This window comes from Oryx dammah, unplaced genomic scaffold (assembly GCF_014754425.2).
Source record: "Oryx dammah isolate SB20612 unplaced genomic scaffold, SCBI_Odam_1.1 HiC_scaffold_13, whole genome shotgun sequence".
Classification (NCBI taxonomy): domain Eukaryota; kingdom Metazoa; phylum Chordata; class Mammalia; order Artiodactyla; family Bovidae; genus Oryx; species Oryx dammah.
In genome coordinates, this window is record NW_024070197.1 from 10,345,160 (window position 1) to 10,370,001 (window position 24,842).

Here is a 24,842-nt window from a genome sequence, read left to right on the forward strand (position 1 = left end):
CCGCGGGCGGTGAGGGTGCGGCCGCGGGCACCCGCAGCGGGCCCGGCGCCGGTGCGGGGGCCCCGCGGCCCAGGGCGGGGGCGGCGGCGCCCACCAGCCGCCGTCCAGGCCGTCGTGCGAGCAGCTGAGATGGCGCGGCGGCGGCAGCAGCTCCAGGCTGGCGCAGTGGCGACAGTGCCAGGCGGCGGGGCCGCTGCGCGGGGGCAGATAGTCCCAGCTGCCGGCGCGCCAGCCCCCGAGCTTGTCGACCGACCAGTAGCGGCCAGGTGGCGGACCGAGGCGCTCGGCATATGGGTAGGGGAAGTCGGCGAACCACCAGGGCTCTAGGCCGCCCAGCGACGCGCCGCCCAGGCTCTCCGAGTCCTCCGAGTCCGACGGCGACGGCTCGAGGTCAAGGTAAGGGCAGGGGGGCGGCGCGGCGCGGCATGGGGGCGGCGCGGCCTGGGCTCCAGCGCCCGCGGCCCCCGCGCCGCCCGCGCCCCCAGCGCCGGGACCCAGCAGAGGCTGGCTCTCGGGGTCCGAGCGCGGCCAGCGCGTGGGCGCCGGAGGGCTCTCGTCCTCGAAGGCCAGGCGGCAGAGCGGCGGCCCGACGGCGGTGGCCGCGGCGGCAGGCGGCGCGGGTGGCGACGGGAAGCCGGGGAAGGCGCCGGCGGGGGGCTCGGCCGGCTCCTTGTCGCGCACGATAGCGAAGTAGGAGGGCGGCGGCTTCTGTGGCGGCTGCGTGGTTGGCGGAGACAGCGGGCGCCCAGTCGCACCCCGGGGCGCCGCGCGCGCCTCGCCCACGCCCAGGCCCTGCGGCTCGATGGGGCCGTAGTAGCGGTGGAAGCCGTCGGCCAAGCCCGCGCCGCCGGGCGGCCCCGCACCTTTGGCGCGGCGCCAGCGATCCACGGCTGCGCGCTCGCGTGGCACGAAGGGCGCTGGGCCCGGCGGGGGCCTCGCCGCGGGGTATGCGGGGCTGGGCAGCGGCTGCGGCGGCGGCGGGGGTTTGGCGGGCGGCGGCGCAGCCTCTGCGCTGCAGCAACTGTACATGCCCTGTAGGGGCCGCGGGAGGAGCCGGGTCAGCGCGGGATGCTGGGGACCACCTGCCTTCCCTCCGACCCTCCCTCCTCTCCCGCACCCGACCTCCCCAGCTGCCTTCCACTTCTCGCCATCCCTGCCAGTTTCTTGCTTTCTCTCCCCCTCCGCCCCCCTCTCTCCCCCGTACCCTGGAGAAGGCCAGCAAGAAATCCATGCGGTGGGTGGGCCCTAGGCAATGCCGCAGGCGCCAGTACACCAGGTGCTCCCAGGCGAAGACCAGCAGGGAGAGGCCCATGGCCACCAGGAGCATGTAGAAGACGCCCGCCATGTTGTCGATGTCCAGCTTGCTGCTCATCACCTCGATCTTGTCATTGTGGCAGATTCCGGAGAGCCACAGCCGTTCCAGCATCTCGATCTCATCTGGGGACAGGCGGGTGGGCTGTCACCTTCCGTGGGCACCCTCTGAGGATCATCTCTGATATGAAAGTCTAGGTCCTCAGACCCTCCTCCCCCCCCACCTTTCCCCAGGACCCAGGGGTCTTTGCCTCCCCTCCTCCACTTTCCCTCCCCTGCCCCCACTCCCAGGCATCTCTGCGTGCAGCCGCACCATCCCCCAGGAACTGCAGCAGTGCCAGGTCAATGGGCCGCTTCCAGCGGGAACCCTTGTGCAAGGCGATGCCATAGCCCGCGGTGGCAAAGACCTTGCCCGAGCCGATGGTGACGAGCTTGCAGCCCTCATCTTTGCGGGCCATGTAGTTGAGCACAGCCGCGTCATAGATGAAGGCGTCCAGCTTCCTGCGGGCAGGGGCATGAAAGGCAGAGTCAGTCCCAGCCAGATGCCCAGACGGCCAACCCAGAGCCCCGCTAACGCCTAACCTCCAGCTGCTCCAGATCCTAACTGGTGGTGAACTCCTCAGAAAGCCACTGCACCTTTCTGTGCCTCAGTTTAAACATCTGCCCAAGGGGGACAGCAGCAACACTCTCCCTTCCAAGGTTGTCGCACAGATAGCCCTGGGAGCAAAGGAAGTGCTGGAGAAATGCTGTGAGTGTTAATGAAATAACTACTTGTTCAGTCCCTACTGGAACCTTCCAAAAGGTCCTGCGTACGCCTCTATTTCTTTATTTTAAAATTGTATTTATTTAAATATTTATTTATTAGACTGCTCTGGGTCTTTGTTGTTGTCACTCAATTGTATCTGACCCTTTGCAACCCCATGGACTGCAGCACACCAGGCTTCCCTGTCCTTCACCATCTCCCAGAGTTTGCTCAGACTCATGTCCATTGAGTCGATGATGCCATCCAACCATCTCATTCTCTGTCACCTTCTTCTCCTCCTGCCCTCAATCCTCGTCCTGTGCTGGGACTTAGTTGGATCTAGTTCCCTTACCTGCGCCCCCTGCATTGGAGCCTGGAGTCCTAGTCACTAGACCAGCAGGGAAGTTCCCTACTCCTCCATTTTAAAGAGGAAGGCTGAAGCTCAGAAAAGAGAATCATACCAATACTAATAATCTTAATGACTTCTGTTGTGCCACGCATTCTTCTAGCTACTATAATAACTCAATTCTGTCAACATTCCTGTGAGGTAGAAAGCATCATCTCCGTTATTCAGACCAGGAAACGCAGGCCCAGACGTGTCTTAATTTGCTTGGGTTCTCCCTCTAGGCCCTGATTTCTACAATTTGGTGGGAAGACAAGCAGAGATTCTGAGTTAGCAGTTCTCAGAGATGAATACATTGTGGCACTTGCCGAACATCACTTCCTTCCCACCTGCTGCTATTTTACCTTTACTTCTGTGATGATCTGATTAATCTCAGCCTCTCCCAGGAGACCGCAGACCCTCTAGGATAGAGTCCAAGACCCATCACATTCCAGGCTGTGCCAGCAGTTCCTGACACAAACAAGGTGGCGGTTATATTTGTGGGATAAATGAAAGAATGATAAAGGAATGCAACCTTCTGGGGATTACACACCGTGTAACTATCCTGTGACATAAGATAACTGCTCTCGATCTGACCTATGAAGATGTCCAGGGTGTCTTAAGGAGAAAAAATTAAAAATCTAGTCCCGGTATCCTAGATAGAATAGAGTTCCATAGTTATTTCCTGGGGTGAAATTTTGGTCATCTTAACTGTAGACACTGGACTAGTTCTCAGAAAGAGGAATCTGTCTTGTCTAGTCCAACACTGTCCAAAAGAACATTCTGGGATGCTGGAAATGTCCCATCTGTGCTGTCCAACATGGCTGCCACCAGCCCCCTGTGGCTCCGGAGCACTTGAAATGTGACCAGTACAACAGAGGGATGGAACTTTAAATTGTATTTATTTATTTATTTTTGGTCACTGCAGCGTGTGGGATCTTAGTTCCCCAACCTGGGATCAAACCTGCACCCGCTGCAATGGAAGCATAGAGTCTTAACCACTGGACCACCAGGGAAGTCCCGAATTGTATTTAATGTTAGTTAGTTCAAATTCCTCCTTCATGGATCACAGCCTTGTTGTAGCACAGGGGCTTGAAAGGTCTGTATAGTCAAAGCTATGGTTTTTCCAGTAGTCACTATGAATGTGAGAGCTGGACCATAAAGAAGGCTGAATGCCGAGAAACTGGTACTTTCAAACTGTGGTGCTGGAGAAGACTCTTGAGAGTCCCTTGGACTGCAAGGAGATCAAACCAATCAATTTTAAAGGAAATCAACCCTGAATATTCACTGGAAGGACTGATGCTAAAGCTGAAACTCCAGTACTTTGGCCACCTGATGCAAAGAGCCAACTCATTGCAAAAGACACGGATGCTGGGAAAGATTGAAGGCAAAAGGAGAAGAGGGTGGCAGAGGATGAAATGGTTGGATGGCATCACCGGCTTTGTGGACACGAGTTTGAGTAAACTCCGGGAGATGGTGAAGGGCAGGGAAACCTGGTGTGTTGTAGTTCATGAGGTCACAAAGTGGGACACGACTGAGCGACTGAACAACAACTGGTGGTGTAGTGGTTAAGAATCCTCCTTCCAATGCAGGGAATATGGGTTCGATCCCTGGCTGGGGAACTACGATCCCATATGCCTTAAAGACAAAAATAAATAAATATTTTTTTAAAATTTGAAAAAAAAAAAAAAAGAGGAGCCAAATGAATGAATTCATACTGGTTCAAGACCAGCATTCTGGGTGCCAGTCCCTGGAGCTAAGAGGTAAGATTTAGTTAATAGGGAAAAAAATGCAAAGAGGCTTTCCTCCATGGCCAAAGCAAGAGAACAGTGTGTACTTTTAGTGAGGAATGTATAAAGAGATGTGTGCATACATGGTTTAATTGATCTGGAAAAAAAAATGAAAAATAATGCTTCCTTTAGGGAATGGGGACTTGTTTCCTTTTTGGCCCTTCTAATGTGAGTGAGAAATTGAACCTCTCTCATGGGCTAGGCTTCCAGAACTGACTGGGAGGAGAAGCTGTGTTTCTTTATATCTTTTTAAGAAATGCAGTTCCTTTCTCTCCCCGTGAGGTTGCTTGCCCTCAGCAGTAGGGTAAGCACACATTTGGTGTGTGAGCCAGGCAAAGCCATGTGAGGCTGCCAATGCCCTTGTACCTCTCTGTAAGGATGGAATTTTCTAGTGTTGTCCACAGCGGTGGCTATTTGAACTCCAATTTTAATTCAATTTTAAAATTCTGAAGTCGCACCAACTACACCTCCAGTGATCAAGAGCTGTTGGCTACCATATCAGACTGCCCAGGTTTAGCACGTTTCCATCATCACAGAAAGGGCTCTAGGAAAGTGCTGCTCTACATACACGTCCATCTGGCATCCAGACTAGAATGGAAGCTCCAGGAGAGCACAGACTTCGATTTGCCCACTGCTATACCCTGAGTGCCTAGCCCAGTGCCTGGTGCGAAAAGACTCTTCTATCTTATATCTTTATGTGTGCTCACCCCACAGACTCCTCTGTCCAGGGGATTTTCCCGACAAGAATACTGAAATAGGTTGCCATTTCCTTCTCCACGGGATCTTCCCAACCCAGGGATCGAATCTGCGTCTTTTGCAATGCATGCGGATTCTTTACCGCTGAGCCACTGGTTTCCCAAAAGAAGACCTTAATAAACATTTACTGGATGAATGAATGAATGAATGGACGAGTGCCTGTTAACTTTTATATCATTAGGGGAATCTTGTCAGAGGCATCGTGACTCATTATTTGGTTTCTTTCTTGGTCCTCTCTATACCAAAAGCATATATGAATGTGAGAGCTGGACCATAAAGAAGACTGAATGCCGAGAAACTGGTACTTTCAAATTGTGGTGCTAGAGAAGACTCTTGAGAGTCCCGTGGACTGCAAGGAGATCAAACCAGTCCATCCTAAAGGAAATCAGTCCTGAATGTTCAATGGAAGGACTGATGTTGAAACTGAAGCTCTAATGCTTTGGCCACTTGATGAGAAGAGCCGACTCACTGGCAAAGACCTTCATGCTGGGAAAGATTGAGAGCAAGAGGAGAAGTGGGTGGCAGAGGATGAGATGGTTGGCTGGCATCATCGACTCAGTGGACATGAGTTTGAGCAAACTCTGAGAGATGGTGAAGGACAGGGAAGCCTGGTGGGTGCAGTCCATGGGTTGCAAAGAGTCAGACCCGATTGAGCGACTGAACAACAAATGTAAAGTTATGGGCTGAACTGTCTTCCCCCGAAATTCATAACATTGAAGTCCTATCCCAGTGCCTCTGAATGTGATCTTAGTTGGAGAAAGGGTCTCGACAGTGGTGATTAAGTTAAAATGAGGTCACTAAAGTGGGCCCTAAATGGTGTTCTTATATGAAGGAGGAATTTGGATACAGGGATATGCACAAAGGGAAGATGACGTGAAAAGACACAGAAAGGGACTTTCCTCGTGATCCACTGGTGAAGCATCTGTGTTGCAATGCAAGGGACACGGGTTCGATCCCTGGTCAGAGAACTAAGGTCCCACATGCCTTGGAGCAACTACGTCCACACGCTGAAACTACTGAGCTACAACTAAAGACTCCACGAGCCACAGCAAAAGATCTCACATGATACAACTAAGACCCACATAGCGCCCCCCCCCCAAAAAAGAAAATGAATAAAAGACACAGGAAGAAGAGGGCCATCTATGAGGCCAGGGAGCGGGGCCTGGGATGGATCCTTCCTTTATAGCCAAGCAGGATTTCTAGCCTCCAGCACCATGAGATGATAAATTTTTGTTATGGTAGTCCTAGCAAATCAATAATGGACTTAAATGAGTTAGAACTTGATGTAGAATAAACACTATAGTACATTAAAAAGATATAGGAATGATGCCAAGCCTTGGCAAGGATGTGGAAGAAATGGAACTTTCCTACACTGCCGATGAGAGTGTAAATTGGTACAACCACGTTGGAAAATGTTTGGCAATATCTTTTGAAGCTAAGCAGACACCACTGTATGATCCAGCAGGTCCACTCATGGGAATTTAGTGAAAGACAATGAACGTGTATGTCCTCCAAACACCTGGACAGGAATGTTCATAGTAGGAGAGTCACAATGGCCAATGCTGGAAACACACAAATGTTCACCAATCAGGAGAATGGAAGGATTCTGATATATTCCTGTGTTGGTATACTCAACAGAATGGAATGCAATGAACAAACCTGGTAGTAGCGTTGGACAAAGCAAGCTAGACACAAAAACTATTATATACACTGATTCTATTTATGTGCTATTCAGAATGAAGTGAAACTAATTTACACTGATAATCTATGATAACTAGGTCAGAGGGGGACCAGAAATGTTCTGTACCTTAACCTGAGTGTGGAAACATGAATGTGTAGATAATCAATGAGCTTCACACTAAAGATTTGTGGATTTGTGTATGGCAGGATGTAAATGGGTGCAGCCACTATGCAGAAAAGCATAGAGCTCAGTTGGTAAAGAATCCTTCTGCAACGCAGGAGACCCCGGTTCGATTCCTGGGTCAGGAAGATCTGCTGGAGGAGGAATAGGTTTCCCACTCCAGTAGTTTTGGGCTTCCCTGGTGGCTCAGCTGATAAAGAATCCGCCTGCAATGCGGGAGGACCTGTTTTTGATCCCTGGGTTGGGAGGATCCCGGAAGAAGGGAAAGGCTACCCACTCCAGTATTGTGGCCTGGAGAATTCCATGGACGCTATAGTCCATGGGGTCGCAAAGAGTAGGACACGACTGAGCGATTTTCAGTCGAATTGATTTTCAGTCATGAAATTTTAGCGAAATCTAAAAATAGAGTTACTATGTGATCTAGCAATCCCACTCTTGAGCATATATCTGGGAAAGACAAAAATTCTAATTCGAAAAGACACATACATCCCAGTGTTCACAGCAGCACCATTCACAAGAGCCAAGACATGGAAACCACCTAATGCCTGTTGACAGATGAGACAGATGAATGGATAAAGAAAACATGGTGTGTCTATATATTATATATATACACATATATGTAAATACAATGGGATCTTGTTATTTGTTTGCTAAGTTGTGTCTGACTCTGCCATGAACTGCAGCGCACCAGACTCCTCTGTCCATGGGATTTCCCAGGCAGGAATACTGGAGTAGGTTGCTATTTCCTTCTCCAGGGGATCATCCCAAGCCAGACATCGAACGTATGTCTCCTACATTGGCAGGCAGATTCTTTACCATTGAGCCATCAGGCAAGCGCACAATGGAATACTACCTGCTCATAAAAGAGAATGAAATAATGCCATTTGCAGCAATATGGATGGAACCTAGAGATTATCATTCTAAATGAAGTAACTCAGAGAGAGGCAAATATTATGTAATATCACTTATATGTGGAATCTAAAAAATGTTACACATGAACTAATTAAAACAGAAACAGAATCACAGACATAGAAAACAAACTTATGATGACCAACGGGGAAAAGGGGGAGGGAGAAATTAGGAGTTTGGGATTAGCAGATATACTGTATATAAAATAGATCAACAACAATGGTCTACTGTATAGCACAGAGATCTGTAGTCAGTATTTTATAATAAACCATAGTAAAGAATCTGGAATATATATATATATACATACATACATACATACATATTCTCTTGCTGTACCCCTGAAACTAACATAACATTGGAAATCAACTATACTTCAGTAATAATAATAATAAGAGATCTGTGCACGTTACATCTCAATTTTTTAAAAGATGCAATATAAAAAGACCCAGGATGAAGCCTCAAGCTATTCTTACTTATTAAGGGCTAAGACTGTGGCTGACATTTAGATGAAAAGAAAAATACAGGTAACCCTCGTCCTCTGAACTCAGGGGCGGGATAGATTTGGATTCCTTTTCTTGAGATGGGGCTGTTCTCCCTTGCTGGTCACACTTTCACTGCTCTCCAAAACTCAGAAACCAAGCAGATTGAGGACGCAGGGCTTCCCGCTACCCAATTCTTGCTCTCCAAATGTAAGGATGAAATTGGAAATGTGAGGGATCCCTGCAGAAGTACAAGAGAAGCGGAAGGCAATTCTGCCTCTCGCGGAAGGGCACCTTGTGCTCGGGGCAAGTAGAGATCGGTGAGCAGAGCCTGGGAAAGCCGCCCTACTTTGCAGAAGCGAGGTAGATGATCTGGAATGCCCAGGGGCCTTCCCGGAGGGAGGAGCCCAGGAGGAAGAAGCGGAAGAGGGAAGGGGGAGAAATGAGTCAGCTGGCTGGCTGGGGAGGATACTCGGGGGTGAGTAAGGCAGTGGGGAAGCCCCAGGGCGGTGGGGAGGTGGCCAGAGCCCTTGTAGGTGTCATGTTCGTAACCTTTACTAAGAAACTTTCCCCATTTAGATGATGTACACCCAGGCCGCCCAATTCGGTAGCTACAAGCCCCTGTGGCAGTTTTGAGCACTTGAATTGAGATGTGTGGTGTGTAAAACGCACATGCATGCGTGCTAAGTCGCTTCAGTCGTGTCCTACTCTTTGCCACCCCATGGATTGTAGCCTGCCAGGCTCCTCTGTCCATGGGATTTTTCAGGCAAGAATACTGGAGTGGGTTGCCATGCCCTCCTCCAGGGGATCTTCCCGACCCAGGGATTGAACCCATGTCTCTTGTGTCTCCTGCGCTGGCAGACAGTTCTTTACCACTGGCGCCACCTGGGAAGCCTGGGGTCTAAAGGTACCAGATGCTAAGGGGCAGGAAACTAGATGACATCTGGGGATCACAGCAAGTAAAGGAAGGAATTAAGAAGTGGAAGAAGAACCCGGAAAGGGACTTCCCTGGTGGTCCAGGGGTTGACTGCGTGGTTCCAAGGCAGGGGGCCCACGGGTTTAACCCCTGGTCAGGGAACTAAGATCCCTCATACCCTGTGGCACAGCCAAAAAAAAAAAAATTAAGGGAAGTACCGGGAAAGATGAGGAGGAGGAAGAGAAGAAAAAAGAAAACAGAAAGGAAAGGAAGAAAACAACAAGAAGAGGTAAAAAGACAGAGCTCTAGAACTCCACTGAGACTGCCACTAGCCAGAGGGTGATTGACTCTGAACTGAAATAAGAGATGGGCTGTGATTATAAAATCTGAAGCACCCACCCTGCCCCCTGCAAAAAAAGTAAAACATCTCAAGGGTTTTTTTTTGCCGCAGCTTGTGAGATTTTAGTTCCCCAACCAGGGAACAAACCTGGGACCTTGGCAGTGCAAGCACAAAGTCCTAACCACTGGACCACCAGGGAATTCCTCATCATTAATTTCGATATTACATACTGAAATGATAATCTGTTGGAGCTATTGGGTTAAATACAATGTACCATTCGAATTAATATACCTGTTTCTTTTAGTTTGAGTCCTGGAGACAATTACATTACATATGTGGAGCTACTGTACAACACAGGGAACTATATTCAGTATCTTGTAATAGCCTATAATGGAAAAGAATCTGAAAAGAATACATATTTAATATATATATATATATAACTGAATCACTTTGCTATACATCTGAAACACTGTAAATTTAAAAATGTTTACTTCAATTAAATTTTAAAATGTTTCATTAATGAAAAAATATCATTCATCCACAACTAAAAAAAGAAAAAAAATTAGGGACCTCCCTGGCAGTCCAGCGTTTAAGATTTCACCCTCCTGCACAGGGTGCCGGTTCATTCCCTCATCCCAGAGCTATGGCCCCACATGCCTCGTGGCTAAAAAAAGCAAAACTTAAAACAAGCGATATTGTAATAAATTCAATAAAGACTATATAAAAACGGTCCACATCAAAAAAAAAATCTTAAAGTATATATAAATGTGTATGTGTGTGTGTGTCTCGCCAGCTCTGCTCTAGGCAAAAAAGGCTCGAGGAAATGCCTTGAAATATGAATAAGGAGGGGGAAAGGAGAGAGCTCCACTTCTTTTTCATTTTTGACTGTGAGCCTTGTGGGATTTTAGTTCCTTCAGCAGGGATCGAACCCCGTTTCTGGGCAGTAAGAACACTGAGTTCTAACCACTGGACCGCCGTGGAATTCCCAAGATCTTCACCTTTTACATTATTATTTTTAACAATGTGCAAGTGTTAAGCAAATAAAGCTTTAAACAGAAGCAGGAAAGAGATCTGGGAAGGGGAATGTCTGTTCATGAAACTTGGGAAGGTGAAGGCAAAAGGTGCCACATAGAGAGAAAGGGGGTGTCCTCCAAGTAGGAAGCCCTGGGGAAGGGGCTGAGGGGGTCCATCAGGCATCATAGCTAAAGGAAAGGCAGGAGGAAACGTGTTCTGGAAAGGAGTGTAAGGCTTCGTAGCCCACAGGTTCCTGGGTGTCTTTGAGAGCCTTCATGAAATAGGGAAGTGGCAGCTTGGGGAACCACGTGACAATTAGAATCCAGACACAGAGATAGGGACTTCTTTGGTGGTCCAGTGGCTCAGGGGCCTGGGTTCAATACCTGGTAGGAAACAAGATCCCATATGCCGCATCTAACACCCAGTGCAGCCAAATAAATGAATAAATATTAAAAAAGAAAAAAATGACAGCCGAGTAAAAAAGATCCAGTTACTATAAGTGGCTGTGGGCCTGAGGGAAGGTGTCTGGAGGGCAGTAGTGTGTGTGTGTGTGTGTGTCGCTCAGTGGTGTCCAACTCTTTGCAGCCCCATGGACTCTATCCTGCCAGGCTTCTCTGTCCATGGAATTCTCTAGGCAAGAATACTGGAGTTGGTAGCCATTCCGTTCTCCAAGGGATCATCCCCTGTGGAATCAATCCCAAGTCTCCTGCATCACAGGCAAACTCTTTACCGTCTGAGCCACCAGGAAGCCCGGAGGGCAGTTTAGCCTCTGTCTAACTGGTCCCTCTAATCCCCACCCCGCTTCATTCTCCACTTGGCAGCCAAGGGGAACATTTACAAACAGAAATCTAATTACATGGCTCCCTTACTTAAAGTCCCCCTTTCCCATGGCTTCTCACTGCCCTTCAAATAAGGCCCAGCCCTAACCTCAGCCTCAGGGATCACACCCTATGTCCTACTCTCGTCTACCCTTTAAGCTGAACTGTCCACCCTTCAGCCATGCTTGCCTTCTTGCTGTTACTTTTTCTTCGTTAAAAATTTTTGGCCTTTCTGCCCAGCATGCCAGATCTTAGTTCCCCCGACAGGGATCGAACCCATGCCCCTTGTAGTGGAAGAATGGAGTCTTAACCACTGGACCACCAGGGAAGTCCCCCTGCTGGTCCTCTAAGAAGCCAAGACCACTCCTGGCTCAGACCTTCTGCACATCCTGTTCCCTTTGCCTGCAAAGTTCTGCCTTCTTAAGTCCACCTGGCTAAGAAGGGGTCCCTCACCTCCTCTGGGCTCTCCACAGGTGAGCCCAGTCACCTCCCCCGCCACTTTCTGAAATGATCACGCTGATTTTTCTGCTTGCATGTTTCTTGTTCATTTCCTGCCTCTAGACTGTAAGCTCCCTGGGGGCAGGAACTGTGATCAATATGTTTGTTCACTGCCTGGGATGGAGTCAGGACTAAGGAAATAAATGCATGCTGAATGACTAAATCAATGAGGAACAGGGAGAGAGAGTCATTGTGCTCAGCTTTGTTGTAACCTTGGACCGCTCTTTGGAGCCAGAACTTAACTTTTCCCTATGATTTGGGAAACTGATGTTAAAAAGAAAAATCCAAGTATTGATTCCAATGAGTTCAGATTTAACGATGATGATAATAGTAATAATAACAACAGCAGACACCTACAGTGTGTCCTGCACTGTTCTAAGTGTTTTGCACGGATTAACTAATAATAACTACTATAACAATTCTTACTTAAAAAAACCTTATGAGATGGGTTATTCCCGTTTTACAAGGAGGAAACTGAGGCTCAGAGAGGTTGAGTAACTTGCTCAAGGTCACACAGCCTAGAATGGACAAAGCCAGGATCTGAACCCTGGCAGCCTGGCCCCCAAATCCATAACCACCGGATCCTTGAAAATATCCTAAGGGGTTCATTCATACCCTCAATGACCTCTGACCTCCAAGCCGACCCACCCTGTGCTGATGGCTGAGGCTGACAAATGACCCTGACCCCTTGCCAGCTCCAAGCCTCCTCAGGACCCCCAGCAGCCACACCCCCACCCCGCACCTCCCGGCCCCCAGTCTGCGCTGACCCTGCCTTGAGCTGAGTGAGCGCTTCCTCTACGCGGGGCTGGTTGTAGCGCACCATGTAACTGTGCATGTCGGGGTAATTGCTGCGGATGTTCTTCTCCGTGGACCCGTTGGGCACCGTCCCAAACTTCAGGGGCGGGTACTGCTCCTGGGGCCGCTGGAACTGGGGCAGAATGGGGAGATATTAGAGTGCCCCCCCAGGGGCCATCTGGGTCAAGGATGTCCTCAACCAGCCTCTCCATTCTGGGAGCCACCGGCAGTGGTTCTCACACTGGCTCACTGTGACCCCCAGCAGGAAGCGCTACTCTTCACCCAGCACATATGTTCACGGTTATCAGTACATGTACCCGCAAGTGCGTATACATACACGTACGCATACACAATCAGGAGTAATGTTGAAATATTTAATCCCCAGGATGGCCTGATCACGGTCTAATTAGAAACGACCCCCTAATTAGAAAAGGGGCCCCTGATGGGTCAGGCATTAACCCTTAACTTGCTGGATCATGGGAGGTCCCAGGGTAGGGGCTGGCATGGCACACGGTAGGGGATGGCATGGCGCAGGCAAGGGGCAGTTGCTAAGAGTTACCAATCTGTTCTGAAATCGTTCACTATTTTTTTTTTTTTTTGCCTTACCACATGGTACATGGGATCTTAGTTCCCTGATGGGGGATCGAACCCACATGCCTGGAAGTGGAAGTGCAGAGTCTCAACCCCTGGCTTGCCAGGGAAGTCCCAATGGTGCACTGTTTTAACAACACACTGGTGTGCTGGCTCTATGTCAGGTGTATATATGACTAAAACAGAAGCTCCCGACAACCATACTCACCCTGATTACAGAAAATACAATCAAACATATTTTCTAGTCTATTCCATTCCATTAAGAAAAAAAGTTTGTCATAATTCATGGAGTGGGTCATGACGCCCAGTTAACCACGTTAGTCTCAAAGTGCGCTGTGTGGACCACCTGTCCCCTGAACAAACTGTGATCCGTGGTGAGGTAAGTACAGAAACTGAGAGAGTGAGCATTTCTAGTTATCTCAGAGAATAATTTTGTGCCTAAGAAATAAAATGTGGGTTGGAATTTTGCATGTCTTGGTTTTAAATTTTATTTTACTTTTTCAGTCATTCCTTTCTATTTTATTTTATACGAGAGTCAGTCTCTACTAGATTAGAAATGTCAAAAATTAGCCCTTCATCACAGTTTGAGAGAAGCACTAATCTAGAATATTCCTTGTGGCACTATGGCCCCTAGAATATTTGGGGATACTCTTTTCTCCTTAGAATATTTAAATAGTTCATTGTGAAACATAACGTTTTCCTTCCAGAATATTCCATTCTAGTACTTTGGAACTCTTTCTGGGAAAAAAAACCCCATCTGCCACCTCCAACCCCAGCCCATTCCCTCCCTCCCCAAACACACACACCTTTCGGTCACTGAGCCCAGACACGGTGTCCACGTACTCCTCCTGGATCATGAAGGCGGCCAGGTTGGCTGTGTAGCTGGCGAGGAAGATGACGGCGAAGAAGGCCCACACCAACACCATGATTTTGCTGGTGGTTCCCCGGGGGTTCTCCACGGGCACTGAGTTGTTGAACACCAGGGCCCAGAGCAGCCAGATGGATTTCCCAATGGTGAAGGTTGAGCCACCAGGGCCTGCAGGGGGCCAGGAGGGGGACATGAACCCCACATCCCTTCTGCTCAGAGGGAGAGCAGAGAGGACTACAATTCCCAGTGGCCCTGAGGCCCCTGCTGCCTCAGGGGACCACAGCTCTTTCCCAGGGGCTGTTGGGAAATGTAGTTCTATCTGTGGTCCAGGCACACTGAGGTAGGGTGATGGAAGAAGGGGACTCACGTTTGCCCGTGGCCAGGCTGCGGTTGTAGCCAACGGGACTGAGGTACTCGAAGATGAAAACGGTGACCGCAACCACAGTGAGGCACATGACGAACATCATCACCCACACGGCAGGACTGTATGGCTCTGAGGGCAAGGGAGTGTGTGGTCATGATTCATCCAAGCCAAGGCTTGGGTGCCCACAGACATGTGACCCCGTCCTACTCTGTCCCCTTCTCAGAGATAGACTCACTGCCCACCAGAACCCTGGGGAGAGAAGGGGTAGGTGGGTCGGGGGGAGAACAGTCTCTTCCAAAGACAGTCATCTCAACCATTTCTGTGATTTCAACCACCAAATACAAACTGTCTCCTAAATACCTTTCCTGAACGCCAGACCTGATTCTCCACCCACCCCCAGCAATCGCCCCAGGCCATTCATGTCCCACACTGAGCCCAGCACCAACCCCCATGTGCCCATCCTGGGAGTTTCACCATTCATCCAGTCACTCCCCAGACCCTTCTCCCCTATTTGCCACCCTCTCTCCCTCCTCGCTTCTCCTCCCCAGCATCCCATCAGTCCCCACCGCCCTTCTCCTGTCCTCCCTCTACCTCTACTCCCCACCTGGACCTTTCTTCTCCATTCTCTCTGCCAACAAGGCTCAGGCCACACCCTGTCCCCTGGACCATCTCCCCATGCTCTCCCCTCCAGCCCTTCCTTCCACTATGGCCCTAAGAGGCTCTCTCTACACCCAGAGATGAGCTCTCCTCAACTCACAGTCTTCTGCGGCTCCTCTGTGGCTCCCCTGCACCCCCAGAACAAAGTCCCTGCCCCTCAGCCTTGCTTCCACTCTCCTCTCTGGACTGATCATTGTCTCAAGAACCCATTTCTTTAACCACCCAGAACCCACAGTTCCCCAGATGAGCCACATCTTCTCTGCCTCTTTCTCAATAGCTTCCCTGCCAGAGGCCCCACCCTGACCTGTCCATCAGCCAAACTCCTCACACTGCCTCCCAGAGCTCACTGACAACAAACCCAAATCACCGTTTCCTTGAGATCAGTCCCGGGAATTTGACCTCCTCGGGCCAAGTGCCAGCAGCCAGGACTGCCCCTGTCACAGCAGGGTCACCAGCCTGGACTGCCACCACAGTATCTGGGGATCTGCCTGTCACCTCCACCAGGCCACGTGGTGGGGCATGAACATGACCTTGTCACTCCCTTGCTGAAGGCAGGGGCCCCACGTGGTGCCTCTCAGGGTGCCCTGCTGAGACCTCGGTGCAAAGAGGAGGCCACAAGAGACACCACTGGGAAAACAGACGGAAAACAAAACACCAGGGAAGGGCTGTCCCTTCTCCTCCCAGCCCTTCCCCCTCCCAGGAGCTTTGCTCAGACTTCAGAGAGCAAGAGGGAACGAATGGATGTGAACCGCTGCCCTTGGCCTCTCTTTTGTCCAAGCTCAGTAAATGAGCTCACTCCTCAGTCTACCTCAAAGCCACCAGCCCATCGGGTGTCGGCTTTCTAATCGCATCCTAAGCCTGTTTACTTGTCTCTCCCTCTTGGTCACCTTCCTATCCCATGCCCCAGCCTCTCTCCGCACTGACCTCTGCAGTAGCCTCCTCATGGGCCTCCTGCCTCCGCAGAGCCGCCAGTGGGATATTTTAAAAGCCTAAATCTGATCATATATCCCCACACCACTGCCTGCAGTTAAAAACCTTGCTATTGCAAACAAAACAAAACAAACCAAAAACAACCTTCCTACCGCAGGGACCATCTGCGCAATCCACCATCCAATTCCATCTCAGTCCTCACCTCCCACCCCTCCCATGATCACACACTGCCCCCTCCCCAATTCACACGGGCTTCCTGATAGTTCACAAATAACCCCACAAACATTCCCACCTTGGGGCCTTTGCCTGTTCCCTCTGCCTGTGACACTTTTCCAGCCAGATCTATGCAGGACCAGGACACCCGCTCAGACGGGCCTGCCTCTCCACCCAGGGCAGCATCAACCCTATTTCTCTCCATCTCTTCCCCGGCTTAATTTCTCATAGATTTACCACCATCTGAAATTATCTGGTCCAGGTTTCCCTTTCAGAGATTGTTTTTGGTCTCCCCTGTGAGACTGGCGCATAGCTCTTAGAGGGCAGAGTTTTGTGTGCAGCCAAGAGCCTGGCACATAGTAGGTGCTCAGTAAACACTGTTTGACGAGGCCCGTGCTCTTTTACTCTTCTTATATACAGGGGAAGATGGGTTTTGTGGGGCCTGCTGCTTACACAATTTGGAGGGTTCTCTTTAAGAAAAAAGTACACACGATTATGAAGACAAGGCCAGGTACAGGGCCTTGAAGGGATTGTGTAGAAGACTCCGGAAGCTCAGACTTTCTTAGATGCATGGCAAAATTGCTTCTGGTGGAGGAGATTCTCCTATTTTACAGATCAGGGAACTGAGGCCCTCAGTTCACCTGAGTCACCCCGCTGGTACAAGGAATAACAAGACGGGAATTAGACACACAGCGGCTCCGCCCCACTCCTGACTCCTTGTCGTTCCAGGGCCCCCGCTCACCAAGGAAGGCCGAGGGGGACACAGTGCCATTGCTCCGCGCCACCATGACGCTGATGCCGGTCTCTACGAAGGGCACAGAGAAATCCACGATTTCGGACCGCTCCTCGTTGATGGTGAGGGAGCCAATGGCCATGTCTGCTCGCTGGTAGAACACCTGAGGGTGAGGACAGGGAAGGAGTGAGGGGAGCCGGGGGGCTCTGGACAAAGGCTCCAGGAGGAGACTAGCGACAGGGTGAGAGAGGGCTAGGAGGGTGGTGGGGTGGGTGAGGGGGACGCAGGCAGAGTCGGGCAGGAAAGGCAGAGGTGAGAGAACAAGAGTGGGAAGAAGTGGTCTGCATCCTCCTTCCCTGCCAAGCCCCGGGAGGTTTGGGGCCTCCATCCTCCTGGCCCTGCCCCCTTTTTCTAGTCTCTAAGGTTCCACTCTCCGAGTCCCGCCTCCTCCGCGCCGAAGGTCCCTCCTCCTGGCCCCGCCCCTCCACCAAGGTGGGCCTTTCTCGTGGCCTCGCCTCTTCAAATCCAGGCGTCCCGCCCCTCTCGGAGACACGGCTCCTGCCTCCCGGCTCCGACCCCCGACCCAGCAGCTCCTTGGCCGAGACCTGGTCCTGACTCCGCTCCCCACCTGCCCCGTCTCGGTCCCCGCCCACCTCACCTCCCCGATCATGCCGTTCCAGACGCCGTCGATCTTTTTGCCGTGCTTGCCGTTGGTGACCAAGTAGAGGTCGTAGCTGAAGCCGATGGTCTGCGCCAGCCGCTTCAGAATGTCGATGCAGAAGCCCTTGCAGCAGCGCTTTTCCGGGCGGGGGGCATCGGGCGGAGGGCTGCGGGGGGCGATCAGGCTCGGGAACGTTGGGGACACCCCGCACCCCCACCCCACGCCTTAGGGAGAGAGGGACGAGCAGCAGCTAAAACGATGGTGGGCGTCGCTTTCTGGGAAAACTGAGACTCCGAGGAATTACGTGACTTGCCCAAGGTCACCCAGGTGGAGGGCTTTCCGGGCCCAAGGTGGGTGGGGTCTGGGGGGCCAGGACTGCAGGAGACTGCAAGGGTGGGGGTGTTGAAACGGGAACTCCTGGGTCCCAGGCTGTCACCTGTGGGTGCGGTTGAGCTGGCTCCGGCAGGGCACAGAGTCTCGGATGCAAGTGCCACTGATGGGGTCGGCTGGCTCCACGATGACGAAGGGCCGCTCTTCCAGCGTGGCCACCGTGAGGTGCTGCGTGTCATCCACTGGTTGCAGGAAGCGGCCGTAGCGCGACCACAGCGGGTACTTGAGGCGGAGCGTCTGCTGCTCCCAGCTGCCCACCTTGGCCAAGAGCAGGGGTTCAGGCTTCCTGAGGGGGGACTTTCCAGAATGTTCTGGCCTTCCTGGCCCTGCTTCCTCAGAGCCCCAGGCTCCCAGCTCCTTCTCCCTCAGATCCAGAAGTCCGGACCCCCCTCCCCCACCTCTCCCCACGACCTGGAAACCCTTCAGGCCCATGACACTGGGCTTTCTTCTACCAGGATCCAGGGGTCTGGGTTCCCAGTTCTTTCCTTGACCACCTGGAATCTCAGGCTCTCAGCCCCTTCTCCCTCAGAGGCCAGAGCCCAGGGCCTCAGCCCCCACCTCTGCCAGAAGTCTGGGTCCTCACTGCTTCTTCCCCAGGACCCAGGAGTCCCACTCCTCGCCTGTGCCTGAGGTCAGCGCTGGGACTCACCACCTCCCAGGTCCTGTCTCGGGTGAGGGAGATGACCACCAGGGAGGGGTTCACAAGGAAGCCGTCCTCATTGAAGGAGTAGTCCCGGTTGTCCCAGGTAATATTCATGAAGTACCTGCCCAGGAGGAAGGGAGGGTAGTGTGGGGCCGTGGACTGGACCTTGGCACCTGAAGGCAGAGAAAGTCCCCTTGCTACTGACCAACCCCACCCCACCCCCAGTTCGAATCTCTCTTCCGGGTTCTTGAAGACCTGAATATGCCCCTTCTTCACTAGGCACTCTCCTTCGGCAGCCTGGTGCCCCCAAGACAAGGTCCCAGACCCTTAGCCTGAGTTTCGAGATCTCAGGGCTCCACCTGCCTCTGCAGCCCCATCTCTGATCGCTTCCCATGGTCACTCTTTCCACCCAAACCCTTTCCCTGCCCCACCACACCGTATGTGGGGTGTCCTCCAAATGCACCAAGTGGTTTCCTAGCTCTAGGTCTTTGTAGGTGCTTTTCTCTCTGCCTTCCCTGGCTCAGTTGGTAAACAATCTGCCTGCAGTGCAGGAGACCGGGGTTCGATCCCTGGGTTGGGAAGATCTCCTGGAGAAGGAAATGGGAAACCACTACAGTATCCTTGCCTGGAAAATCCCATGGACAGAGGAGCCTGGTGGGCTACAGTCCATGGGGTCGCAAAGAGTTGGGCACGACTGAGAGACTAACAGTTTCACTTTTTCTGTCTGCCTAGGAAAAAACCCTTGGAAAAAAGAGAAAGACTCCGAGCTTCCACTGCAGGGGATGTGGGTTCAATCCCTGATCAGGGAAGTTCCACATGCCGGGCAGTGCAGCCAAAAGAAAAAAAAAAACAACTCTTATTCTCTCCTAATCCTGACTAGTTCTTAGGTGTTCAAGACTCCGCTCACGTCTTCTTTCTGGTCAGAAGCCCTGGGAAGGGCTCTGGACTCCCAAATATCTTTACTATACAGTGGCAACCTGCACTCTGAATGCTTGTCACATCACCCTGGTCACTGGACCAGACCCTCAGCTGCCATCCTCACCCCCTCACTCCCCCTCCCTCACCCACCATGCAGGGGATCCATCCTCAAATCCCATCCTTCCTGCCCTGGGGATATCTCTGCCCCAGCCCTCCCTCTGTCCCTACAACCCTCCAGGACCCCACCCCAGCCTCCTACTTTGCCTCCAGCCTCCAATCTTTCTCCTCTAATCTGAACCCATCCCACCCCAGAGGGGTCTGTCTAAACCCCAAACTGACTCCACTCTCTCCTGCTCAGAGCCCACTCATAGCTCCCGAGTGCCCTAGAATACAGTTTGAACCTCTCAACCTGGCATTCAGGACCCTTGTAGGGACTTCCCTGATGGCCCAGTGGCTAAGACTCTGCTCTCCCAATGCAGGGGGCCCAGGTTTGATCACTGGTCAGGGAACTAAGATCCCACATGCTGCAACTAAGACCTGGCACAGCCAAATACATTTTCTTTTTTTAAAAAAAGGGCCCCTGTGGCCTGTCCCCGCTCCACCTAACCAGCCTCATCCCTCCCAACCCCTAAATTCTCCTGCCTTTGTCCACCCTGAGCTATTACGGTCCCACCAAACTGCCCCAAGTTTTTCTCCCCGCTGGTCCTTTGCACCATGCTTTTTCCCCTCCCTGGATTATCTATTTCTGGTGGACTCCCGATTGCCTTTGAAGCCAAATCTAAATCCCTAACCTGGCCTAAATGCCCTACCTACACTGGGCCGCGTGTCACTCCATCATATTCTGCCTGCTTGCCCACTGTGCTCCAGACACATTGGCTTCATTTCAGGCATTTCCAGCCCCAGGGCCCTTAAACCTTCTGTTCCCCCTCCCTTCTCTTCACATGGATCTTCCGATAGTTGGCTCTCTCTCTCTGTCTCCCTTTTGTTTCTGGCCCAGCTGCTCAGCTTGTGGGATTTTAGTTCCCCAACCAGGGACTGAACCCGGGTCTTCTGCAGTGAGATCTGGAGTCCTAACCACTGGACCACCAGGGAATTCTCCTGGCTCTTTCTCTTTATCCATTTTTTTTTTAACCTCCAAATTTCCCCTACTCAGAAAGGCCTTTGCTGACGACCTCGTCTAACCTAGCACCATAGGCATTTCTCATTACATTCTGTCTGCTTTATTTTCATCTCAGAAGTTATTACCCATTGATGTTTTTTTCCTTTCTTTTCTTGTTTGTCCACTGATTGTCTAGCCTATGAGACTGTGAGCTCTGTGAGAGCAGAGGCCTTGTTCAACATTATACTCTGTGTATAAAGCAGGGCTTAGACTCTTGATAAAGGGCTTTTCAACAAATGAATGAATGAGCAATTTATTCTTCGGGTCTCAACTTAGATACCACCTTCTCCTGGAAACTTCCCTGAACCCATGGGCTGACCCATAACTTGTGTAGCCTAGTCTGGAATGTTGACTGGGCCCAACCCAATTCCTCTCCTGGGAGAAAGTTAGCTGTGAGATTTGGAGGGATGGGTGGTGGACAGGGCTTCCCAGGTGGTGCTAGTGGTAAAGAGTCCGCCTGCCAATGCAGGAGACGTAAGAGATGCAGGTTCAATCCCTGGGTCGGGAAGATCTCCTGGGGGAAGGCATGGAAACCTGCTCCAGTATCCTCGCCTGTCCATGGGATCGCAAAGAGTCGGACATGCCTGAAGGGACTTAGCACGCACACACGTGGCAGACACAGTGGGCCGAAATGATGCGTATCATGAGGGAACAGAAATTCTGGGTCATCAGAAGAACTGGACAGGGAGAAGAACTGCCTTCTGTGGGGACAAGGCAGAGATGGAGATATTGATGAAGATGGAGATAGAGACAGGGAGGGAAAAGAGAGAGAGAAAGAATTGAGAGTAGCTAGAATTGAGGAACTGGCCTCAATTCCTGATGTCTGAGTTTCTGTGTGTGTTTATCTTTTCCAACAAACCCCATTTTCCCCGAGGAAACTTGAATGAGACTCTGCTTCCTGCGACCAAAAATGTTCTGGCTTAGCAGTTCCTCTATGGTGCTCCCACAAAGCCCATGCAACCTCCATTATTGCAAGTATCATGCTGTGCTGTCATTATGCCGTCCCTGTCTGCTACCCCTACAGGACCCTGTGTTCTTTGAAGAGAAGTCCACGGTCTTATTCATCTCTGCGTTCCCAGGTCCCAGCAGGAGCCCTAGTTCCTAGCGGGCGCTCAGTAAGTATTTATGAACGAGGGAGGCTTCTGTCATCGTCTGTCCCTGGATCCTGATTCCCAAATCACCACTTCTCAATTCTCCTCCCTTAGGCTTTCTTCCCCACCCCTCACCTCTTCCCAAACTCAGCTCATCCTCATTTCAGTATCCAAGGCCCCTCTTTCCACTGCTCTGTCACCAAACTCCCAAAGCTTCCTAGGGTAGAGATGCTGTTTCTCACCAAACCCTGGTCCCCTCATCTAAAAGAGTAGTGTGAACAAATAAAATAATATAAAACAGTAGTGTGTCAGTTGGGTACACCCCTGTCCAGCTAGAATCAACATTCCCCATATTCTCTGACATTCCTTGCAGCTAACCCAGGCCATGGGCAGGTGATATTCAAACTAACAATCAGTGTGGCACAGACATTAGCCGATCAGAATCGGTATCTAGCCAATCTGCATGGATGTGGCTACAAACCCCCAGGAATTCAAGCCCTGCCAAATGACTATGTTCTCACGAATGGGATGTAAGACTCATCCCTTCTGCCTCACTAGCCTAAAGGGAATGGTGTGTTCTCCACCTCCTCTCTTTCCCCCTTCTCACGAGCTAGAATTCAGACATGCCCTTTGACCCAGCTTCCACCTTATGGAAAGATGGCAGAGCAACAAGGTGGGAGGGTCCTGGGCCCTTGAATGACCACGTGGAACGATGGAGTCTCCTGATAACCTGGACCATGGATTTCTGGGTTGTTAAGTGAGAGACCTCTCTACCTTGTTGGAGACATCGCATTGTTGGGTCTTTTTGGTTACTGAAGTTCAGCTCCTACGCTAACTAGGGTGGTGGTGGTGGTTTAGTTACTAAATCACGTCTGACTCTTTGGGACCTCTTTATGACCCTTGCCAGGCTCCTCTGTCCATGGGATTTCCCAGACAAGAATACTGGAGTGGTTGCCATTTCCTACTCCAGGGGACCTTCCCGACCCAGGGATCGAACCTGCATCTCCTGCATTGCAGGTGGATTCTTTACCGACTGAGCCACCAAGGAAGCCCCCCAACTAGATATTTCACCGAACCTAACATGCTATCACGGAGAAGGCAATGGCACCCCACTCCAGTACTCTTGCCTGGAAAATCCCATGGACGGAGGAGCCTGGTAGGCTGCAGTCCATGGGGTCGCTTAGAGTCGGACACGACTGAGCGACTTCACTTTCACTCTTCACTTTCATGTACTGGAGAAGGAAATGGCAACCCACTCCAGTGTTCTTGCCTGGAGAATCCCAGGGACGGGGGAACCTGATGGGCTGCTGTCTATGGGGTCGCACAGAGTCGGACACGACTGAAGCGACTTAGCAGCAGCAGTAGCAACATGCTGTCAACTAGAAGATGTATCGCTATTTTTACAACCACGAAGGGGAAAAAAAAGCACTGCCCATGAAATCATGATAAGCGATGATTGTAAAACATGTCTTGATTTCAAAGACATTAAAACTGCAAAAACGCACATGCTAAAATCATGAAATACAGTAATCCTCTCCCGGTATCTCAGGTGTCTTTTTCCAAATCACTTGACTGAATCCCAGAAAGGAGAGCCAATTTCACTTATTTTACAGAGAAGGAGACTGAAGTTCTGAGAGGCAAGGTGACCCATTTTAGGTCACCGAGCACCCCAGGTGATCTGGCTCAGAAGTCCTCCCACGGCCCTCCCAGCCCAGCCCTGCTCACCTGTGTAGACTCTCCCCTCGATGGGTGCGGTTCTGGGCACGACAGTCGTGGCCAAGTTCAGGCAGGAAGCCATAGTCACGCAGCAGGGCCTGGGCACCTCTGGCCACAACGGCCACACCAGCTGCCACACGCCGGGCCAGGTCATCCCGCCAGCCTGCCGAGCGCACTGCAAACAGCCCAGCAGGCAGTGGGGCGCCTCCTGGCAGAAGAGGCGGCTCCCCAGGGGCGCCTGAGCCCCCGCCTCCAGCCAGCTGGGGCCCCACCATAAACCAGACGTAGCCAGGCCCAGTGAGGCCAGCCTCCTCAGCTGCCCGGAACACGGGCTCGGCCTCCTCACGGGCACAGAAGAGCAGGCGGATCTGGGCGCTGACACTGCGGAGCTGGGCGCCCAGCACAGCCTCGCCAGCCCCAGGGTCCAGTGTCAACGCCCCACGGTGCTCCCAGCCCACCAGGCTGCCATCAGTGAGCACCTCAATGTAGGACAGGAAGGCCCGGTGGCCGGGGGCACGCGTGGTCACGGCTACAAAGGACGTCCAGTCGTATTCCTCCAGCACCTCGAAGATGACCTGAAGCTGCTGCTCTGTGGATGAGCCCAGCTGCAGAAAGGTGGAACCTTTCTCCTGCAGGGGAGAAGGAGGATGTCAGTCCTCCCCCATGTGGAGATCTCAGTTCCCAGCTGCTGACCTTCACCAGCCAGCTAGGGGCTCACAGCTCCCAGGGATCCAGAGGGGACCTCATCTCCCAACAATGGATAAGGGCATCACAGCTCTCAACATCTAGCTGTTTGCCAAACCCATCTCCTTTCCTTGCTTGGGGCACAGAGCTAGACGTGGGTTAGGTTTAGCCTCTGGACTGAGTTCTAGGCTCATCCATGAAAACCTCTCCGCCTATGCACCTTACTCTTCCCTGTCCGAGGGCAGATGCAGAGGCCCCTGAGGAGAAATCTAGGGGATTACAAAGCCACAGCACGGAGGAAACTGAGTCCCTGAGTCAGAGCTTGGAGGAGAGCAAACTCCAATCAGGAACACCTGTTTGGATTTTATATGAGTGAGGAACAACTTTCTATTGAGTTAAGCCACTAAGTGGGGGTTTATCTGTTACAGCAGCTAACATAACCCTAGTGAACACAGGCAGCAACCCAGGAAAGAACTACAGTTCCCAGCATCCACTGAGAGGGACTACATCTCCCAACAGGCCATGAGGGTGCTCAAGGTAGTCTCTCCCAAATGGGAGAAGCTTTGCTGAGTAGGCTTGCCCTTCTCTGCTTTTTTTCCTACCTTCCTGTCCC

At 51.6% G+C, this 24,842-nt stretch overlaps 1 protein-coding gene and 1 long non-coding RNA gene across 2 annotated transcripts in view; one reads left to right on the top strand and one right to left on the bottom strand.

Moving 5' to 3' along the window:
• GRIN2D (glutamate ionotropic receptor NMDA type subunit 2D) overlaps positions 1-24,842 on the bottom strand; it is a 32,969-nt gene that overhangs the window by 1,710 nt on the left and 6,417 nt on the right. The window contains exons 2-12 of the mRNA XM_040252396.1: positions 23,555-24,174; positions 18,668-18,782; positions 18,065-18,276; positions 17,626-17,794; positions 16,977-17,130; positions 14,438-14,563; positions 14,009-14,238; positions 12,584-12,744; positions 1,625-1,812; positions 1,205-1,437; positions 16-1,032 (exon numbers count right to left, since the gene is read on the bottom strand). Coding sequence (XP_040108330.1) covers positions 16-1,032; positions 1,205-1,437; positions 1,625-1,812; positions 12,584-12,744; positions 14,009-14,238; positions 14,438-14,563; positions 16,977-17,130; positions 17,626-17,794; positions 18,065-18,276; positions 18,668-18,782; positions 23,555-24,174 — 3,225 coding nt within the window. The remainder of the gene's footprint in view (positions 1-15; positions 1,033-1,204; positions 1,438-1,624; positions 1,813-12,583; positions 12,745-14,008; positions 14,239-14,437; positions 14,564-16,976; positions 17,131-17,625; positions 17,795-18,064; positions 18,277-18,667; positions 18,783-23,554; positions 24,175-24,842) is intronic.
• On the top strand, positions 17,546-18,765 carry LOC120872197. Its single transcript, XR_005723199.1, has 2 exons — positions 17,546-17,688; positions 18,616-18,765. It is a non-coding gene; the product is annotated as an uncharacterized LOC120872197 (long non-coding RNA).